The following is an 18,415-nucleotide window of genomic DNA, read 5'->3' as shown; positions in this document are numbered from 1 at the left end:
TATGCTAAGTAGTTGCAAAGTAGTTGAAAAGTTGCTAACTAGCTAAAGCTGGCTGTGATGAGACTTGAACACGCAACCTTTGGGTTACTAAATGTATGTGTTATACGCCCACCCTTCCACTCCAATCAATCACCCTCCTTTCATTTTTTGTTGTACAGAGATGAGCGATTGAAAGGGAATTTACAGTTGACTATAACTATAGCTCCCTGAAAGAGGGAAACTAATTACAACACCTGTTCAGGGGCAGCCCAGTTTTGGGCTCGGTGAAGAGTGATACTGAGAAGAAGGAATGAATCCTGTGCCTCTGGTTTATCACCTGTGGAAGGCGGGGATTCAGAGGGCACTAGCACACAAACTCCCCATAGCTGTGTTGTACCTCGTTTCCCTCCTTCTGGGAACAGTAGTTATAGTCATAACTGTATGTTTTACCTTGAGGAAAGAACTGCTAAAGCAATTGGTGAAATACTATTCAGGGTTTGTAATAAGGGTAGCAGGGTAATAAATAGGGATTGATAGCAGGACACAAAGCCCATGGAAGTTTATTTCTTAAGAGATTATTGAAGCACCTGTGCGTCAACAGAAGTAACATAATTTAAAAAATACCCATCAAAATCTGTCAGTGGGCTCAATCCACCCCATCTGACTATGTCGGTCTTCTGCATCTGCTGTGGAAGGTGGCTGGACTACAACGATGTTCGTCAGACCGTGACACATCCCGAAAATCAGTCTTCTCACATCTATAGCGTCCGAGCGTCCGAACGTCTGTAGTGTATGACAACACTCTCTGGAAAGAGGAGACGCTCACAAACATCATGATGTTCTCTGTTCTGCTCTATGACCCCCACAAGTGTCACAGGACTCATCTGAAGGTAACCCAAACAAACCAATGGAAATATGGAGGTAGTTTTGTGCCAACAAAAATAAGGGGTTAAATATGTGTCCAAAAAAACTAAAATATTTCCCGAGCTTTCTTATACCTCCTAGGTATAGGACAGACACACTGTTTTATTTTGATTCGATAATATTGTTGCATTTTATTTACCATTTCTTACCCTCTGAGTAGACTATGTTTATAGTGCACATGAACATTAGCAAGACTCCCAAAGTACAACTTCATTTCCCCCACCCAATAAATATGTTTGTTTGCTGTTTAAACTGTTTGGTACAGTATGTTACCGTAAATTCTAAATAAAGAGTGATTCTCCTTTATCGGTCAATACGCAGACAGATAATCAGACCGCCTGCCTCCCCGCCTTTGAGACAATGACTCCAATTGTTAGGGCAGAGACCATCTCATATTATACACAGTATGTCTGGCTCCACTCCACATTTAATTCTAAATGCCTACTGCTTCCCATTTATTCAACTAGAAAAAGTATGTTGATTTGCAAGACAAGGATTGTCTTGACTTTCAAGAATACCTGAAGTTCTTTGCAAGATTCACCATCAAATTGTTTCAGATCTCTACTAGGCCTTTAGTGCAAGTTACACTATGGCACGGACAGTGACGATAAGTAGACACATGAGGATTATTAGAATATGGCAAATATTTGTCAATTATTGAATTCTGTCTACGCTGTTTTTTTGTGGGCTACCTGAGACATTGAACAGATATGTGGGCAGGGCATACAGGCTGTCACACCACTTTATTGATGCTCAAATTTGCATAAATGGATCATGGAAACAATTTTTCAACAAACCATATTCAACATTATATGACATTTTAGGTTTTTACGAAAAACTTTTTTTTTTTTTTTTACGTCATTACGTCTAGCTGTTCTTATCAACACAAGACAGTTAAATGGAAACACACCGTGGCATGCAATTGTTGCATCTACTTTCTATACGAACTTCTTAAATGTTGACAAAAAATCACTGGACATGTTAAAGGAAAAATCCACCAAAAAACACTCATTATTTTAATTTACTTTGTTAAATTACACTAATATATGAGAACAATATTTTTTTGTGGAAAAAAATAATATTTTGGCGTTATAGTAAAGTTGGTAGCAACATGGTGGAAAATCATTGTGGAAATCTGTTGCAGCTCAAGTGGACTACAACATCTGCAATGCTCTCTCTATGGGCTGGCTGGCTAGCTATAAAACGTAGCTGTAAAATTTCCTAAATGGATTTACACTATCAATTTAGGAGTCTACAATCTCAACATGTTCAACCTTCAGATGGCAAAGGTAACTGTACTAAATTACTATTGCCCAGTAGCACTCACTTCCGTCATCATGAAGTGCTTTGAGAGACCCACTTCAGTTTGCTTACCACCCCAATAGATCCACAGACGATGCAATTGCCATCGCACTGCACATTGCCCTATCTGGACAAGAGGAATACCTGTGTAAGAATGCGGTTCATTGACTATAGCTCAGCATTCAACACCATAGTACTCTCCAAGCTCCTCATTAAGCTTGAGGCCCTGGGTCTGAACCCCGCCCTGTGCAACTGGGCCCTTGACTTCCTGAATGGCCGCACCAAGTGGTGAAGGTAGGAAACAACATCTCCACTTCGCTAATTTTCAACACTTGGGCCCCACAAGGATGCATGCTCAGTCCCCTCCTGTACTCCCTGTTCACTCATGACTGCGTGGCCACACACGCAGCTAACTCAACCCTCAAGTTTGCAGACGACATAACAGTAGTAGGCCTGATTACCAACAATGATGAGATAGCCTATAAGGAGGAGGTGAGGGGCCTGGGAGTGTGGTGCCAGGAAAATAACCTCTCACCCAATGTCAACAAAACAAAGGAGCTGATCCTGGACTTCAGGACACAGCTGAGGGAGTACCCCGCTAGCCATAGCAATGGGACCACAGTGGAGAAGATGGAAAGCTTCAAGCCCACTGCGTACACATCACAGACAAACTGAAATTGTCCACCCACCCAGACAGTGTGGTGAGGAAGGCACAACAGGGCCTCTTCAACCTCAGGAGGCTGAAGAAATTTGGCTTGGCACCTAAAACCCTCACACATTTTTACAGATGCACAATTGAGAGCATCCTGTCGGGCTGTAAACTACCTGCCCTCCAGGACACATACAACATCCGATGTCACAGGAAAGCCAAAAAGATCATCAAGGACAACTACCACAGGAGCCACTGCTTGTTCACTCGATATCATCCAGAACGTGAGATCAGCACAGGTGCATCAAAGCTGGGACCGAGAGACTGAAAAACAGCTTCTATCTCAAGGCCATCAGACTGTTAAATAGCCATCACTAGCACCTTAGAGGCTGCTGCCCTACATACATAGACTTGAAATCACTGGCCACTAATAATGGAACACTAGTCACTTGAATAATGTTTGCATATTTTGCATTACTCATCTCATGTATATACTGTTTTCTATCCGATTCGACTGTATCTTAGTCTATGCCGCTCTGACATTGCTCGCTCGAATATTTAAACATTTTTTATTTCATTCCTTTACTTTAGATTTGTGTGTATTGTGTGTTTTGTTGTGAAATTGTTAGATATCACTTGTTAGATATTATTGCACTCTTGGAACTAGAAATACAAACCTCTCGCTACTCCTGCAATAGCATCTGCTAAACACGTGTATGTGACAAGTAAAATTGTATTTGGTTTGAGATCTATGTGCCTCACAGAGTTGAGTCTGACATTCGCAACAGAGATATACTTTTGAGGAGATGGGAAACGTTGCCCATTCTGTTTCATTGGGCTGTGTGGTTCATTCTGGGCGATTCTGGGACAAGGAATGCTCTCCTCAAGGAGTGAATGGGAGTCTTTTGGGCGCTAGCTCAAAAGCTAAAACATTAACACAAATTTCATCAAGAGGTAGTATAACATTGCAAATCTTTTCTGAGATGTGAGATAATTCACTTGCTCTCTGTCATATCGTATAGCTTTGGAATCGTGACATTACGTACTTTCGAGGAAAATAGGAACTTTTATCAGCATATACATTGACTTTGAGAAGGTGACGATAAGCTTAGCAACCGCGTGACGCAACATGACAAGGTGAACGCGATTGGTCGACAGTCTGCTCTTTGGGGTGTTATACATTCCTCATTCATTGGATTCCTATTTCCTTTCTATAATACAGTATCTCTGGCAACGGCACCATGCAATACACCCTGGACTAAAGAGGCAGACAAAGAGGAAACGTGCTAGACCCCCCCCCCCCCCGTTAAATTACACATTTCTCGATGTAGGAATTTTGCAAAAAATATGATCAATAGCTCAGTCGAAAGAAGACATCCTCCTGAGTTATGACATTGGCCAGTATTGAAATCTGACACGTACGATAGACGTTTCTAAAAATCGTATTCCTATGAACTTCCAGTTTAGTGAGAGCCACTTTATCAGAGTGGTACATCATACCTGACGGATTTCTGTCTGCTTGAATGCTAACTCAGATACATGTGAAAACGTGAAATGACCCAGAGAATCGACAGAACATCACTCAGAGATGCCCAAAAACAATGTAACATTGAAATGGTTGAACCTTTCCTTTAATGGAAACCTAGCTGTTGTAAAGCCACAAGGTGGCTCTGTTCTGTAGAGAATGAATGACATTAATGAACACTAACATAATACCAAAGGGAATGAATAACCAGTTCCAAAATTCCAACAAGATGAGTGTAATGTCAAATCACCCCAACATTAAGACTAAATTAACACAGTGTCCCAACCCTGAAGCAAGACATTGGGGAAACAAGATTTTGCTTGTGTAAAATAGATATAGATAGATACTTTTGGTCTTGTAGTGTATGTGAACACGGAACAAGGAACATCTCATTCCAAAATCATGGGCATTAATATGGAGTTGCCCCCCCCCCCCTTTGCTGCTATAACAGCCTCCAATATTCCGGGAAGGCTTTCCACTACATTTTGGAACATTGCTACGGGGACGTGCTTCCATCCAGCCACAACAGCATTAGTGAGGTCTATGTTGGGCGATGAGGCCTGGCTCACAGTCGGCGTTCCAATTCCTCCCAAAAGTGTTTGATGGGGTTGAGGTCAGGGCTCTGCAGGCCGGTCAAGTTCGTCCACACCGATCTCAACAAACCATGTCTGTATGGACTTTGTGCACAAGGGCATTGTCATGCTGAAACGGGAAAGGGCCTTCCCCAAACTGTTGCAACAAAGTAGGAAGCACAGAATTGTCTAGAATGTCATTGTATGCTGTAGCGCTAAGATTTCCCTTTACTGGAACTAAGGGGCCAGTAAGGGGAACCATAAAAAACAGCCCCAGACCATTATTCCTCCTCCACCAAACTTTATAGTTGGCACTATGCATTGGGGCAGGTAGCGTTCAACTTGGCATCTGCCAAACCCAGATTCGTCCGTCAGATGACAGATGGTGAAGCGTGATTCATCACTCCAGAGAATTCGTTTCCACTGCTCCAGAGTTCAATGGCAGCGAGCTTTACACCACTCTAGCTGATGCGTTGCATTGCACATGATGATCTTAGGCTTGTGTGCGGCTGCTTGGCCATTGAAACCCATTTCATTCAGCTCCTGACGAACCGTTTTTGTGCTGATGTTGCTTCCAGAGGCAGTTTGGAACTCGGTAGTGAGTGTTGCAACCGAGAACAGACAATTCTTACACGCTACGGTCTCATTTTAACACTCGGCGGTCCCATTCTGTGACCTACCACTTCGCGGATGAGCTGTTGTTGCTCCTAGACATTTCCACTTCACAATAACAGCTCTTACAGTTGACCGGGGCAGCTCTAGCAAGGCAGAAATTTCACGAACTGACTTGTTGGAAAGGTGGCATCCTATGACGGTGCCACGTTGAAAGTCACTGAGCTCTTCAGTAAGGCCATTCTACTGCAAATGTTTGTCTATTGAGATAGCATGGCTGTGTGCTCGATTTTAAACATTTGCCAGCAATGGATATGGTTGAAATTGCCAAATCCACTAATATGATGATAATTTTCCCATTCATAAGGGACTGTTATTGTTGGATGTTTATGTTTAACCTGTGGATCCTAAACAGCTTCAGATGTACAGCAAATATATGTACATTTTACATTTAAAACTTGTACTGCTTTGGACAGGGAAGTGCATGGTGCCATAGAGTACACAGTTGTCTCATACAGTGTCCAACTCTACCCATAGCCTATAGATCGGTAGGTTAAGAAGGTCAATGGCTTTAAGCTCCTCAAAAAGTAGTTATCCTGTAGCAGGAGTGGGCAACTCCAGTCCTCGAGGGCCTGCTTTTTCTCCATCCCTAGCAAATACAGCTGATTAATCTAATTGCACTATAAACTGAAGATCATGATTAGGTGATTATTGGAGTCAGATGTGTGGGGTAAAACTGCGGCTGGGGTAAAACTGTGACACCAATCAGGCCCTTGGGGATTGGAATTGTCCACCCCTGCTAGAGGGAATGACATAATGGGAAGTCTGATTGGAACATTCAGAGGTCTTACTCTAAACCTTGTGGGCAAATAAGTGTCTCAAACGAGAAACAACTCTTATAATCTCTTCTGGTATCTGTTAGTGGTTTCCAGTATCTGATTAATGTTAATCAGAGCTATACAGTCCTGGTTCACAAGCTATGTTATCGGATGTGTCCTTTCCCTAGGGTTTACACAAGAAGAGACTGTTCCTATATTTGACAAATGTCTCAGCAGCAGCTTTACTCCAAGGGAAAAAGTCTCTGCCAAAGTTGACATGCTGGTGAGCTAAGTGGTGAGTTTGAATCCAGACAGAGCCAAATTATAACATATTAAAGGAATGATTGTGCTACCAGACTTAACTTTAGGGAACCTTGTACAGTATTCTTTTTTGATTATTGATGGGAAATATTAAGATGACTGAAATTATGAAGTACACTTACAATCTTAAAAATAAAGGTGCAAGTTGGAACCAAATAACATTCTTGAGAGCAATGCCATAGGGGAACCATTTAATGGTCTCTGAACAACCATTAATGGGATGGATCTTTGAAGAAACATCCAAAACCAGAAATGTTTTGTCCGTCCAGGACCGGAATTGAATAGCCCTTGTGTTGGGTTTGAAGCCTTGTTTGCATTTTTTACCAGGGTGCCTTTCGAGCAAATTTTTATCAGTTCCACCAATGACTGTGTTTGCTAGTGACAGAGAGATGGTTGTTGCGTTCATTAATTTCAAATTTTTAAAGATATATTTCATAAGGCCTTCTTTTGAGGGCCTTGTTTTACCATAATACAGTGACCAGAAACTCATAGTTTACAGGCTACATCAGGCCTGCAAATCACATTATGCTGGTTTGCAAAGTGATGTGTAATTCCTATTGGAGTACCAGAGTGGGGATATCCAACTTTTTTTTTCGCTACCTGCATTCAGAATGACTGTCAGGTTTGAGAAGACTACGATATGAGATTACCTTTAACATCGAAACTGGAACAATCATTTCAGTAACAGGTGCAATAAGTCCAATTAGAAGATTGGAATAGTTTAGAAAATGTATGTTATTTATATTTTAGTAGCATAAGATCAATTAATAAATCGACCTGCAATAGATCATACTGGGAAATATGATAATGATGGGCATGGTTTTGGTTCAACTGGTTAGCTAGCCAGCTATTGTCGTTCTTTTAACGCAACGTAACGTAATCAACACTGCTAGCTAGCCAGCTAGCCCCCGAATAGCAGCACTGTCGAAACTATTACACTCAACGGAACGACTTGATTAGTGTAGTGTCAACATCGCAGCCACTGCCAGCTAGCCTACAAAGTCAACAACGCAGCCACTGCCAGCTAGCCTACTTCAGCAGTACTGTATCATTTTAATCATTTTAGTCAATAAGATTCTTGCTACGTAAGCTTAACTTTCTGAACATTCGAAACGTGTAGTCCACTTGTCATTCCAATCTCCTTTGCATTAGCGTAGCCTCTTCTGTAGCCTGTCAACTATGTGTCTGTCTATCCCTGTTCTCTCCTCTCTGCACAGACCATACAAACGCTCCACACCGCGTGGCCGCGGCCACCCTAATCTGGTGGTCCCAGCGCGCACGACCCACGTGGAGTTCCAGGTCTCCGGTAGCCTCTGGAACTGCCGATCTGCGGCCAACAAGGCAGAGTTCATCTCAGCCTATGCCTCCCTCCAGTCCCTTGACTTCTTGGCACTGACGGAAACATGGATCACCACAGACAACACTGCTACTCCTACTGCTCTCTCTTCGTCCGCCCACGTGTTCTCGCACACCCCGAGAGCTTCTGGTCAGCGGGGTGGTGGCACCGGGATCCTCATCTCTCCCAAGTGGTCATTCTCTCTTTCTCCCCTTACCCATCTGTCTATCGCCTCCTTTGAATTCCATGCTGTCACAGTTACCAGCCCTTTCAAGCTTAACATCCTTATCATTTATCGCCCTCCAGGTTCCCTCGGAGAGTTCATCAATGAGCTTGATGCCTTGATAAGCTCCTTTCCTGAGGACGGCTCACCTCTCACAGTTCTGGGCGACTTTAACCTCCCCACGTCTACCTTTGACTCATTCCTCTCTGCCTCCTTCTTTCCACTCCTCTCCTCTTTTGACCTCACCCTCTCACCTTCCCCCTACTCACAAGGCAGGCAATACGCTCGACCTCATCTTTACTAGATGCTGTTCTTCCACTAACCTCATTGCAACTCCCCTCCAAGTCTCCGACCACTACCTTGTATCCTTTTCCCTCTCGCTCTCATCCAACACCTCCCACACTGCCCCTACTCGGATGGTATCGCGCCGTCCCAACCTTCGCTCTCTCTCCCCCCCTACTCTCTCCTCTTCCATCCTATCATCTCTTCCCTCTGCTCAAACCTGCTCAAACCTTCTCCAACCTATCTCCTGATTCTGCCTCCTCAACCCTCCTCTCCTCCCTTTCTGCATCCTTTGACTCTCTATGTCCCCTATCCTCCAGGCCGGCTCGGTCCTCCACTCCCGCTCCGTGGCTCGACGACTCATTGCGAGCTCACAGAACAGGGCTCCGGGCAGCCGAGCGGAAATGGAGGAAAACTCTCCTCCCTGCGGACCTGGCATCCTTTCACTCCCTCCTCTCTACATTTTCCTCCTCTGTCTCTGCTGCTAAAGCCACTTTCTACCACTCTAAATTCCAAGCATCTGCCTCTAACCCTAGGAAGCTCTTTGCCACCTTCTCCTCCCTCCTGAATCCTCCTCCCCCCCTCCTCCCTCTCTGCAGATGACTTCGTCAACCATTTTGAAAAGAAGGTCGACGACATCCGATCCTCGTTTGCTAAGTCAAACGACACCGCTGGTTCTGCTCACACTGCCCTACCCTGTGCTCTGACCTCTTTCTCCCCTCTCTCTCCAGATGAAATCTCGCGTCTTGTGACGGCCGGCCGCCCAACAACCTGCCCGCTCGACCCTATCCCCTCCTCTCTTCTCCAGACCATTTCCGGAGACCTTCTCCCTTACCTCACCTCGCTCATCAACTCATCCCTGACCGCTGGCTATGTCCCTTCCGTCTTCAAGAGAGCGAGAGTTGCACCCCTTCTGAAAAAACCTACACTCGATCCCTCCGATGTCAACAACTACAGACCAGTATCCCTTCTTTCTTTTCTCTCAAACTCTTGAACGTGCCGTCCTTGGCCAGCTCTCCCGCTATCTCTCTCTGAATGACCTTCTTGATCCAAATCGGTCAGGTTTCAAGACTAGTCATTCAACTGAGACTGCTCTTCTCTGTATCACGGAGGCGCTCCGCACTGCTAAAGCTAACTCTCTCTCCTCTGCTCTCATCCTTCTAGACCTATCGGCTGCCTTCGATACTGTGAACCATCAGATCCTCCTCTCCACCCTCTCCGAGTTGGGCATCTCCGGCGCGGCCCACGCTTGGATTGCGTCCTACCTGACAGGTCGCTCCTACCAGGTGGCGTGGCGAGAATCTGTCTCCTCACCACGCGCTCTCACCACTGGTGTCCCCCAGGGCTCTGTTCTAGGCCCTCTCCTATACTCGCTATACACCAAGTCACTTGGCTCTGTCATAACCTCACATGGTCTCTCCTATCATTGCTATGCAGACGACACACAATTAATCTTCTCCTTTCCCCCTTCTGATGACCAGGTGGCGAATCGCATCTCTGCATGTCTGGCAGACATATCAGTGTGGATGACTGATCACCACCTCAAGCTGAACCTCGGCAAGACGGAGCTGCTCTTCCTCCCGGGGAAGGACTGCCCGTTCCATGATCTCGCCATCACGGTTGACAACTCCATTGTGTCCTCCTCCCAGAGCGCTAAGAACCTTGGCGTGATCCTGGACAACACCCTGTCGTTCTCAACTAACATCAAGGCGGTGGCCCGTTCCTGTAGGTTCATGCTCTACAACATCCGCAGAGTACGACCCTGCCTCACACAGGAAGCGGCGCAGGTCCTAATCCAGGCACTTGTCATCTCCCGTCTGGATTACTGCAACTCGCTGTTGGCTGGGCTCCCTGCCTGTGCCATTAAACCCCTACAACTCATCCAGAACGCCGCAGCCCGTCTGGTGTTCAACCTTCCCAAGTTCTCTCACGTCACCCCGCTCCTCCGCTCTCTCCACTGGCTTCCAGTTGAAGCTCGCATCCGCTACAAGACCATGGTGCTTGCCTACGGAGCTGTGAGGGGAACGGCACCTCAGTACCTCCATGCTCTGATCAGGCCCTACACCCAAACAAGGGCACTGCGTTCATCCACCTCTGGCCTGCTCGCCTCCCTACCACTGAGGAAGTACAGTTCCCGCTCAGCCCAGTCAAAACTGTTCGCTGCTCTGGCCCCCCCAATGGTGGAACAAACTCCCTCACGACGCCAGGACAGTCAATCACCGCCTTCCGGAGACACCTGAAACCCCACCTCTTTAAGGAATACCTAGGATAGGATAAGTAATCCTTCTCACCCCCCCCCCTTTAAGATTTAGATGCACTATTGTAAAGTGACTGTTCCACTGGATGCCATAAGGTGAATGCACCAATTTGTAAGTCGCTCTGGATAAGAGCGTCTGCTAAATGACTTAAATGTAAATGTAAATTAGTGCCAGTGGTGTAAAGTACTTTAGTAAAAATACTTTCAAGTATTACTTAAGTAGTTTCTTTGGTCATCTGTACTTTACTTTACTATTTATATTTTTGACAACTTTTACTTTTACTTCACTACATTCCTAGAGAAAATGATGTACTTTTTACACCATACATTTTCCCTTACACCCAAAAGTACTCGTTACATTTTGATTGCTTAGCAGGACAGTAAAATGGTCTAATTCACACACTTATCAAGAGAACATCCCTGGTCATCCCTTCTGCATCTGATATGGCGGACTTACTAAACACACATGCTTCGTTTGGAAATTATGTCTGAGTGTTGGAGTGTGCCCCTGTAAATAAAAATAACTAGAATATGTGGCCATCTGCATTGCTTAATAGAAGGAATTTGAAAGGATTTATACGTGTACTTTTACTTTTGATAGTTAAGTATATTTTCAATTGTACATTTACATTTGTATTTGTATTTATTATGGTCCCCCCCCTCCCAAGGCAGCAGCTACTCTTCCTGGGGTCCGGCAAAATTAAGGCAGTTATCAAATTTTAAGAACATTACAATACATTCATAACCGATTTCACATCACACTAAGTGTGTGCCCTCAGGCCATTACTCCACTACCACATATCTACAGCACAGCATGTTATCATGTGTGTGTGTGTGCCTATGTTTGTGTTGCTTCACAGTCCCTGTTTGTTCCATAAGGTGTATTTTGATCTGTTTCAAAAAAATCTGATTATACTGCTTCCATCAGTTACCTGATGTGGAATAGAGTTCCATGTAGTCATGGCTCTATGTAGTACTGTGCACCTTCCATTGTCTGCTTTGGACTTGGGGACTGTGAAGAGACCTCTGGTGGCATGTCTTGTGGGGTATTTTCATTTTATTTTTTACCTTTATTTGACAAGGCAAGTCAGTTAAGAACAAATTCTTATTTTCAATGATGGCCTAGGAACAGTGCGTTAACTGCCTGTATGCACGAGGGTCTGAGCTGTCTGCTGGCCTTTTGATACTTAAGTATATTTAAAACCAAATACTTTTAGATCTTTACTCAAGTCATATTTTACTGGGTGACTTTCACTTTTATTTGAGTCAATTAAGGTATCTTTACTTTTACTCAAGTATTACGATTGGGTTCTTTTTCTTCCACTGATTAACGCCAACACTACACTGTAAAATTTACAGTAATGTAGTCTTAATTTAACACTTGAATCAACACTGGAAATGTTACAATAAAAAATCTAAACTAGTTAAAGCTGGTACATTTAACTTTTTGTGTGACTGACCACATTCACATAGAAAGGTGAGTTATAGAACTGTCATTCTAATTGAAAGCAAGTCTAAAAAGCAGTATATCTATTCTATGTGTGCTATGCTTCCCGTTCTTAAGTTACAATTTTGTGTCTTTTACTTGAGGTTTTGTACACCAGCATCAAACAGCAGAAAATGCAATAGTTTTGATTATGTAAAATATATTTCACAGCTTGCTTGTTTTGTCACATAAACTAAAATTAGGTGAATTGTTTGAATTTTAGCCACTATGAAATGTTGGAGAGATTTTTGCATAGTGTATCTTTAAAGGCCCAATGCAGACCAATCTCAATTTCAAATAATTTCAAATATTAAGTACCTTACTGTGATTGTTTACATAGAAAATTGTTAAAAAGAAACAAAAATACACTATAAAAATACAAGTATATGGATGTCCCTTCAAATTCACCTGTTGCTGACAACTGTATGAAATCGAGCACACAGCCATGCAATTATTATAGACAAATATTGGCAGTAGAATGGCCTATACTGAATAGCTCAGTGACTTTCAATGTGGCACCATCATAGGATGCCACCTTTCCAACAAGTCAGTTAGTCAAATTTCTGCCTTGCTCGATTTTCCCCAGTAAGTGCTGTTTTTGTGAAGTGGAAATGTCTAAGAGCAACAACAGCTCAGGCGCGAAGTGGTAGGCCACACAAGCTCACAGAACGGGACTGCTGAGTGCTGAAGTACGTCTTTCCTCGGTTGAAACACTCACTACCAAGTTCCAAACAGCCTCTGGAAGCAACATTAGCACAATAACTGTTTGTCAGGAGCCGCACACAAGCCTAAGATCACCATGCGCAGTGCTAAGCATCGGCTGGAGTGATGTAAAGCTTGCAGCCATTGGATTCTAGAGGAGTGGAAGCGTGTTCACCATCTTGCAGTCCGATGGACGAATCTGGGTTTGGCGGATGCCAGGAAAACGCTACCTGCCCGAATGCATAGTGTTAACTGTAAAGTTTGGTGGCAGAGGAATAATGGTCTGGGGCTGTTTTTCATTGTTCGGGCTAGGCCCCTTAGCTCCAGTGAAGGGAAATCTTAACGCTACAACATACAATGACATTCTTGACCATTCTGTGCTTCCAACTTTGTGGCAACAGTTTGGGGAAGGCCCTTTCCTTACAGAAATGGTGAGTCAAGATCGATGTGTAAGTACTTGACTGGCCTGCACAGAGCCCTGACCTTAACTAACTTCCGACAGAGATGGCCGCTTCGCGTTCCTAGGAAACTATGCAGTTTTTTGTTTTTTGACGTGTTATTTCTTACATTAGTACCCCAGGTCATCTTAGGATTCATTACATACAGTCGAGAAGAACTACTGAATATAAGATCAGCGTCAACTCACCATCAGTACGACCAAGAATATGTTTTTCGCGACGCGGATCCTGTGTTCTGCCTTTCAAATAGGACAACGGAATGGATCCCATGCAGCGACTCAGAAAAAGAAGGAAACGCAGTCTTCTGGTCAGACTCAGGAGACGGGCACATCGTGCACCACTCCCTAGCATTCTTCTCACCAATGTCCAGTCTCTTGACAACAAGGTTGATGAAATCCGTGCAAGGGTAGCATTCCAGAGGGACATCAGAGACTGTAACGTTCTTTGCTTCACGGAAACATGGCTCACTGGAGAGACTCTATCGGAGGCGGTGCAGCCAGCGGGTTTCTCCACGCATCGCGCCGACAAACATCTTTCTGGTAAAAAGAGTGGCGGGGGCGTATTCCTTATGGCTAACGAGACATGGTGTGATGAAAGAAACATACATGAACTCAAATCCTTCTGTTCACCTGATTTAGAATTCCTCACAATCAAATGTAGACCGCATTATCTACCAAGAGAATTCTCTTCGATTATAATCACAGCCGTATATATCCCCCCCCAAGCAGACACATCGATGGCTCTGAACGAACTTTATTTGACTCTTTGCAAACTGGAATCCATTTATCCGGAGGCTGCATTCATTGTAGCTGGGGATTTTAACAAGGCTAATCTGAAAACAAGACTCCCTAAATTTTATCAGCATATCGATTGCGCAACCAGGGGTGGAAAAACATTGGATCATTGTTACTCTAACTTCCGCGACGCATATAAGGCCCTGCCCCGCCCTCCTTTCGGAAAAGCTGACCACGACTCCATTTTGTTGATCCCTGCCTACAGACAGAAACTAAAACAAGAGGCTCCCACGCTGAGGTCTGTCCAACGCTGGTCCGACCAAGCTGACTCCACACTCCAAGACTGCTTCCATCACGTGGACTGGGATATGTTTCGTATTGCGTCAGATAACAATATTGACGAATACGCTGATTCGGTGTGCGAGTTCATTAGAACGTGCATTGAAGATGTCGTTCCCATAGCAACGATTAAAACATTCTCTAACCAGAAGCCGTGGATTGATGGCAGCATTTGCGTGAAACTGAAAGCGCGAACCACTGCTTTTAATCAGGGTAAGGTGACTGGTAACATGACCGAATACAAACAATGCAGCTATTCCCTCCGCAAGGCTATCAAACAAGCTAAACGTCAGTACAGAGACAAAGTAGAATCTCAATTCCAACGGCTCAGACACAAGAGGCATGTGGCAGGGTCTACAGTCAATCACGGACTACAAGAAGAAGACTACAAGAAGACTAAATAACTTTTTTGCCCGCTTTGAGGACAATACAGTGCCACTGACACGGCCTGCAACGAAAACATGCGGACTCTCCTTCACTGCAGCCGAGGTGAGTGAGACATTTAAACGTGTTAACCCTCGCAAGGCTGCAGGCCCAGACAGCATCCCCAGCCGTGCCCTCAGAGCATGCGCAGACCAGCTGGCCGGTGTGTTTACGGACATATTCAATCAATCCCTATACCAGTCTGTTGTTCCCACATGCTTCAAGAGGGCCACCATTGTTCCTGTGCCCAAGAAAGCTAAGGTAACTGATCTAAACGACTACAGCCCCGTAGCACTCACTTCCGTCATCATGAAGTGCTTTGAAAGACTAGTCAAGGACCATATCACCTCTACCCTACTTGACACCCTAGACCCACTCCAATTTGCTTACCGCCCAAATAGGTCCACAGACGATGCAATCTCAACCACACTGCAGGGTAGTGAGGTCTGCACAACGCATCACCGGGGGATAACTACCTGCCCTCCAGGACACCTACACCACCCGATGTTACAGGAAGGCCATAAAGATCATCAAGGACATCAACCACCCGAGCCACTGCCTGTTCACCCCGCTATCATCCAGAAGGCGAGGTCAGTACAGGTGCATCACAGCTGGGACCGGGAGACTGAAAAACAGCTTCTATCTCAAGGCCATCAGACTGTTAAACAGCCACCACTAACATTGAGTGGCTGCTGCCAACACACTGACACTGACACAGACTCAACTCCAACCACTTTAATAATGGGAATTGATGGGAAATGATGTAAATATATCACTAGCCACTTTAAACAATGCTACCTTATATAATGTTACTTACCCTACATTATTCATCTCATATGCATACGTCTATACTGTACTCTATATCATCGACTGCATCCTTATGTAATACATGTATCACTAGCCACTTTAACTATGCCACTTTGTTTACATACTCATCTCATATGTATATTCTGTACTCGATACCATCTACTGTATCTTGCCTATGGTGCTCTGTACAATCACTCATTCATATATCCTTATGTACATATTCTTTATCCCCTTACACTGTGTATAAGACAGTAGTTTTGGAATTGTTAGTTAGATTACTTGTTGATTATTACTGCATTGTCGGAACTAGAAACACAAGCATTTCGCTACACTCGCATTAACATCTGCTAACTATGTGTATGTGACAAATAAAATTTGATTTGATTTGAACCCCATTGAACACCTTTAGGATGAATTGAAACACCGACCACGAGCCAGGCCTAATCACCCAACATCAGTGTCCGACCTTACTAATGCTCTTGTGGCTGAATGGAAGCACGTCCCAATTTGTAAGTCGCTCTGGATAAGAGCGTCTGCTAAATGACTTAAATGTAAATGTAATGTAAATGGCAATGTTCTAACATCTTGTGGAAAGCCTTCCAAAAGACTGGAGGCTGTTATAGCAGCAAAGGGGGACCAACTCCATATTAATGCCCATGAATTTGGAATGATATGTTTGACAAGCAGGTGTCTACATACTTTTGGCCATGTAGTGTAGCTTCTTAGCAAAGAGCAATTTCTCAAGCAATAATTTTACTAGGACTGTCTGGGAGTAGTCTGAGTGGGGAGGGGAAAACTGTAAACTAGCTGTTATTGGCAGAGGTTTGGAACTATTTATTTGTCTATCAACTAATAAACCGCCTGGTGATGTCACCAGGCAGGCCAAAACTCAATCCCACTAAAATAGGCTGAAATTTCAGGTGGTATTTTCAAACAGCTGTTACATTAAAAGGGTATTAACATCATTTTTACAATTCCACAGTATTATTCCAACAGTGTGTTTATAAAACGATATATATTCAACAAAAACATCACGTTTTGACTGCACTGGGTCTTTAACACTGGCCAATGTGCTGTATGCTAATAAATAGTTATCCACGGAACCTTAAGAACTGAGGAAGAACCTTTTTCTTCAGTGTACCCCACAAAACCACATCTTATTATATTACATTCCAATATATTTTATGGATGTGAAATCACATTTAATTATGACGGTGGCGGGACTGGGAGAAGAGCGGTTTTCATGCGATGAGTCAGATGTATGCATCTATTTCTTATTACTCAGAGGGGCGAAGCTTGATGACACGCAAGAGTGCACGGTTGTGAAACTATACCACCATCCCTTTTCTTGTAAATTATGAAAAGGAAGAACTAACAAAGAAGAACTATAGCTGAGCGAATTACTTTTGTTTGTGGGTTTTCTTGGTTAAATATCAGGGTCGTATGGGGCGCAACAGGTAGCCGGCCTTACCACTGAGAATGGAAGGCATGTGATTATGGTTATTCAAGGTAACCATTTAATCTCTGATCGCTTTAATGAACTCGATATAGTAGCCTGGGTTACTTTGTGAAACGTTAAGAATAACGATATGTCCGCGCACGGGTTGCTGAGCAGCGTTTTCTCATGCTCCTCGCAAACATCCGAAACAAGGTCCAAACGGAGACTGAGAAAGACTATAAGTTTGGACCCAGCTTTGATAAAACGCGATGGGACTGAACCGGATGGGACATCTGGTCAAGCAGATGATCAAAAGTCGCTCCGAGCCTCAAACGAAAGCCTCTCCAAACTAGACGCGCGCCTTACTACAGCCGGAGTTAAACACTGTCAATCTGCATCCTCAAGCCTGTCAATATACTTGGATACTTCTGGCCATTTCGACTATGATTCAAAAGCCACTAAAAGAAGCCCATATACTCCAACCGGAAGCTCAAACACTTTATTTTCACCGAAAAAGTGGCTTCAAAAGAAGCCATCTCCACCATCCATCCCTCATTCAAATGCTGCATGGAAATCTGAAGTAAGCAAGTCTTAAAATTACAGTTTTATTGATGCTGTTGATGATGATGATTGTGATCACGATTATATTATTGTTGATCAAATTGTCCATGATGTAGACAACAGGTTGTATTACACAGAGATAAGCACGCGAATGAAGGTGATGATGATTATGATTGAAGGTCGAGGTGGAAGTAGTAGCATTTGTAGTGGTATGGTGACATGACCACCTAGTTTTACAGTGCAACAGTCAATTACAAGGTTCAAAAACATGTATAGAGTCATAGTAATATTTACACCTGTTTTCCTGGGAAATTCCCATTCTATCTTTCAATTGTATATTTGTTGTGACATGTCTGAAACACTCACAATTGAGCAATAGGATGTCAATTAGACAGTATGATGTCACCACAAACTGCTGTCTGACAAAGGTGGATGTGCCATATCAAAAACCTGTAGCCTATAGCTGTATAGCCTATAGAAACTGTAGTTATAGCCTATAGTCCCTTAACATTTACCAAATGTTACATTACAGGCTTATTCTAAAATGTAATAAATTGCTTTTCCCCTCTTCAATCTACACACAACTCCCATAATGACAAAGCAAAAATTGGTTTTTGGAAATTTATAACAAAAAAACCAAACATTTTATATTTACTTAAGTATTCAG

General features: G+C 43.7%; 1 protein-coding gene across 1 annotated transcript in view; it reads left to right on the top strand.

Moving 5' to 3' along the window:
• Positions 1-17,015: 17,015 nt before the first annotated feature.
• LOC124043583 (rho GTPase-activating protein 6-like) overlaps positions 17,016-18,415 on the top strand; it is a 61,156-nt gene continuing 59,756 nt past the window's right edge. Inside the window, exon 1 of the mRNA XM_046362318.1 lies at positions 17,016-17,767. Within this exon, the coding sequence (XP_046218274.1) occupies positions 17,339-17,767 (429 nt within the window). The 5' untranslated portion in view covers positions 17,016-17,338. The remainder of the gene's footprint in view (positions 17,768-18,415) is intronic.

Source organism: Oncorhynchus gorbuscha, linkage group LG01 (genome assembly GCF_021184085.1).
Source record: "Oncorhynchus gorbuscha isolate QuinsamMale2020 ecotype Even-year linkage group LG01, OgorEven_v1.0, whole genome shotgun sequence".
NCBI lineage: Eukaryota > Metazoa > Chordata > Actinopteri > Salmoniformes > Salmonidae > Oncorhynchus > Oncorhynchus gorbuscha.
This window is presented reverse-complemented; position numbering and strand designations above follow the sequence as displayed.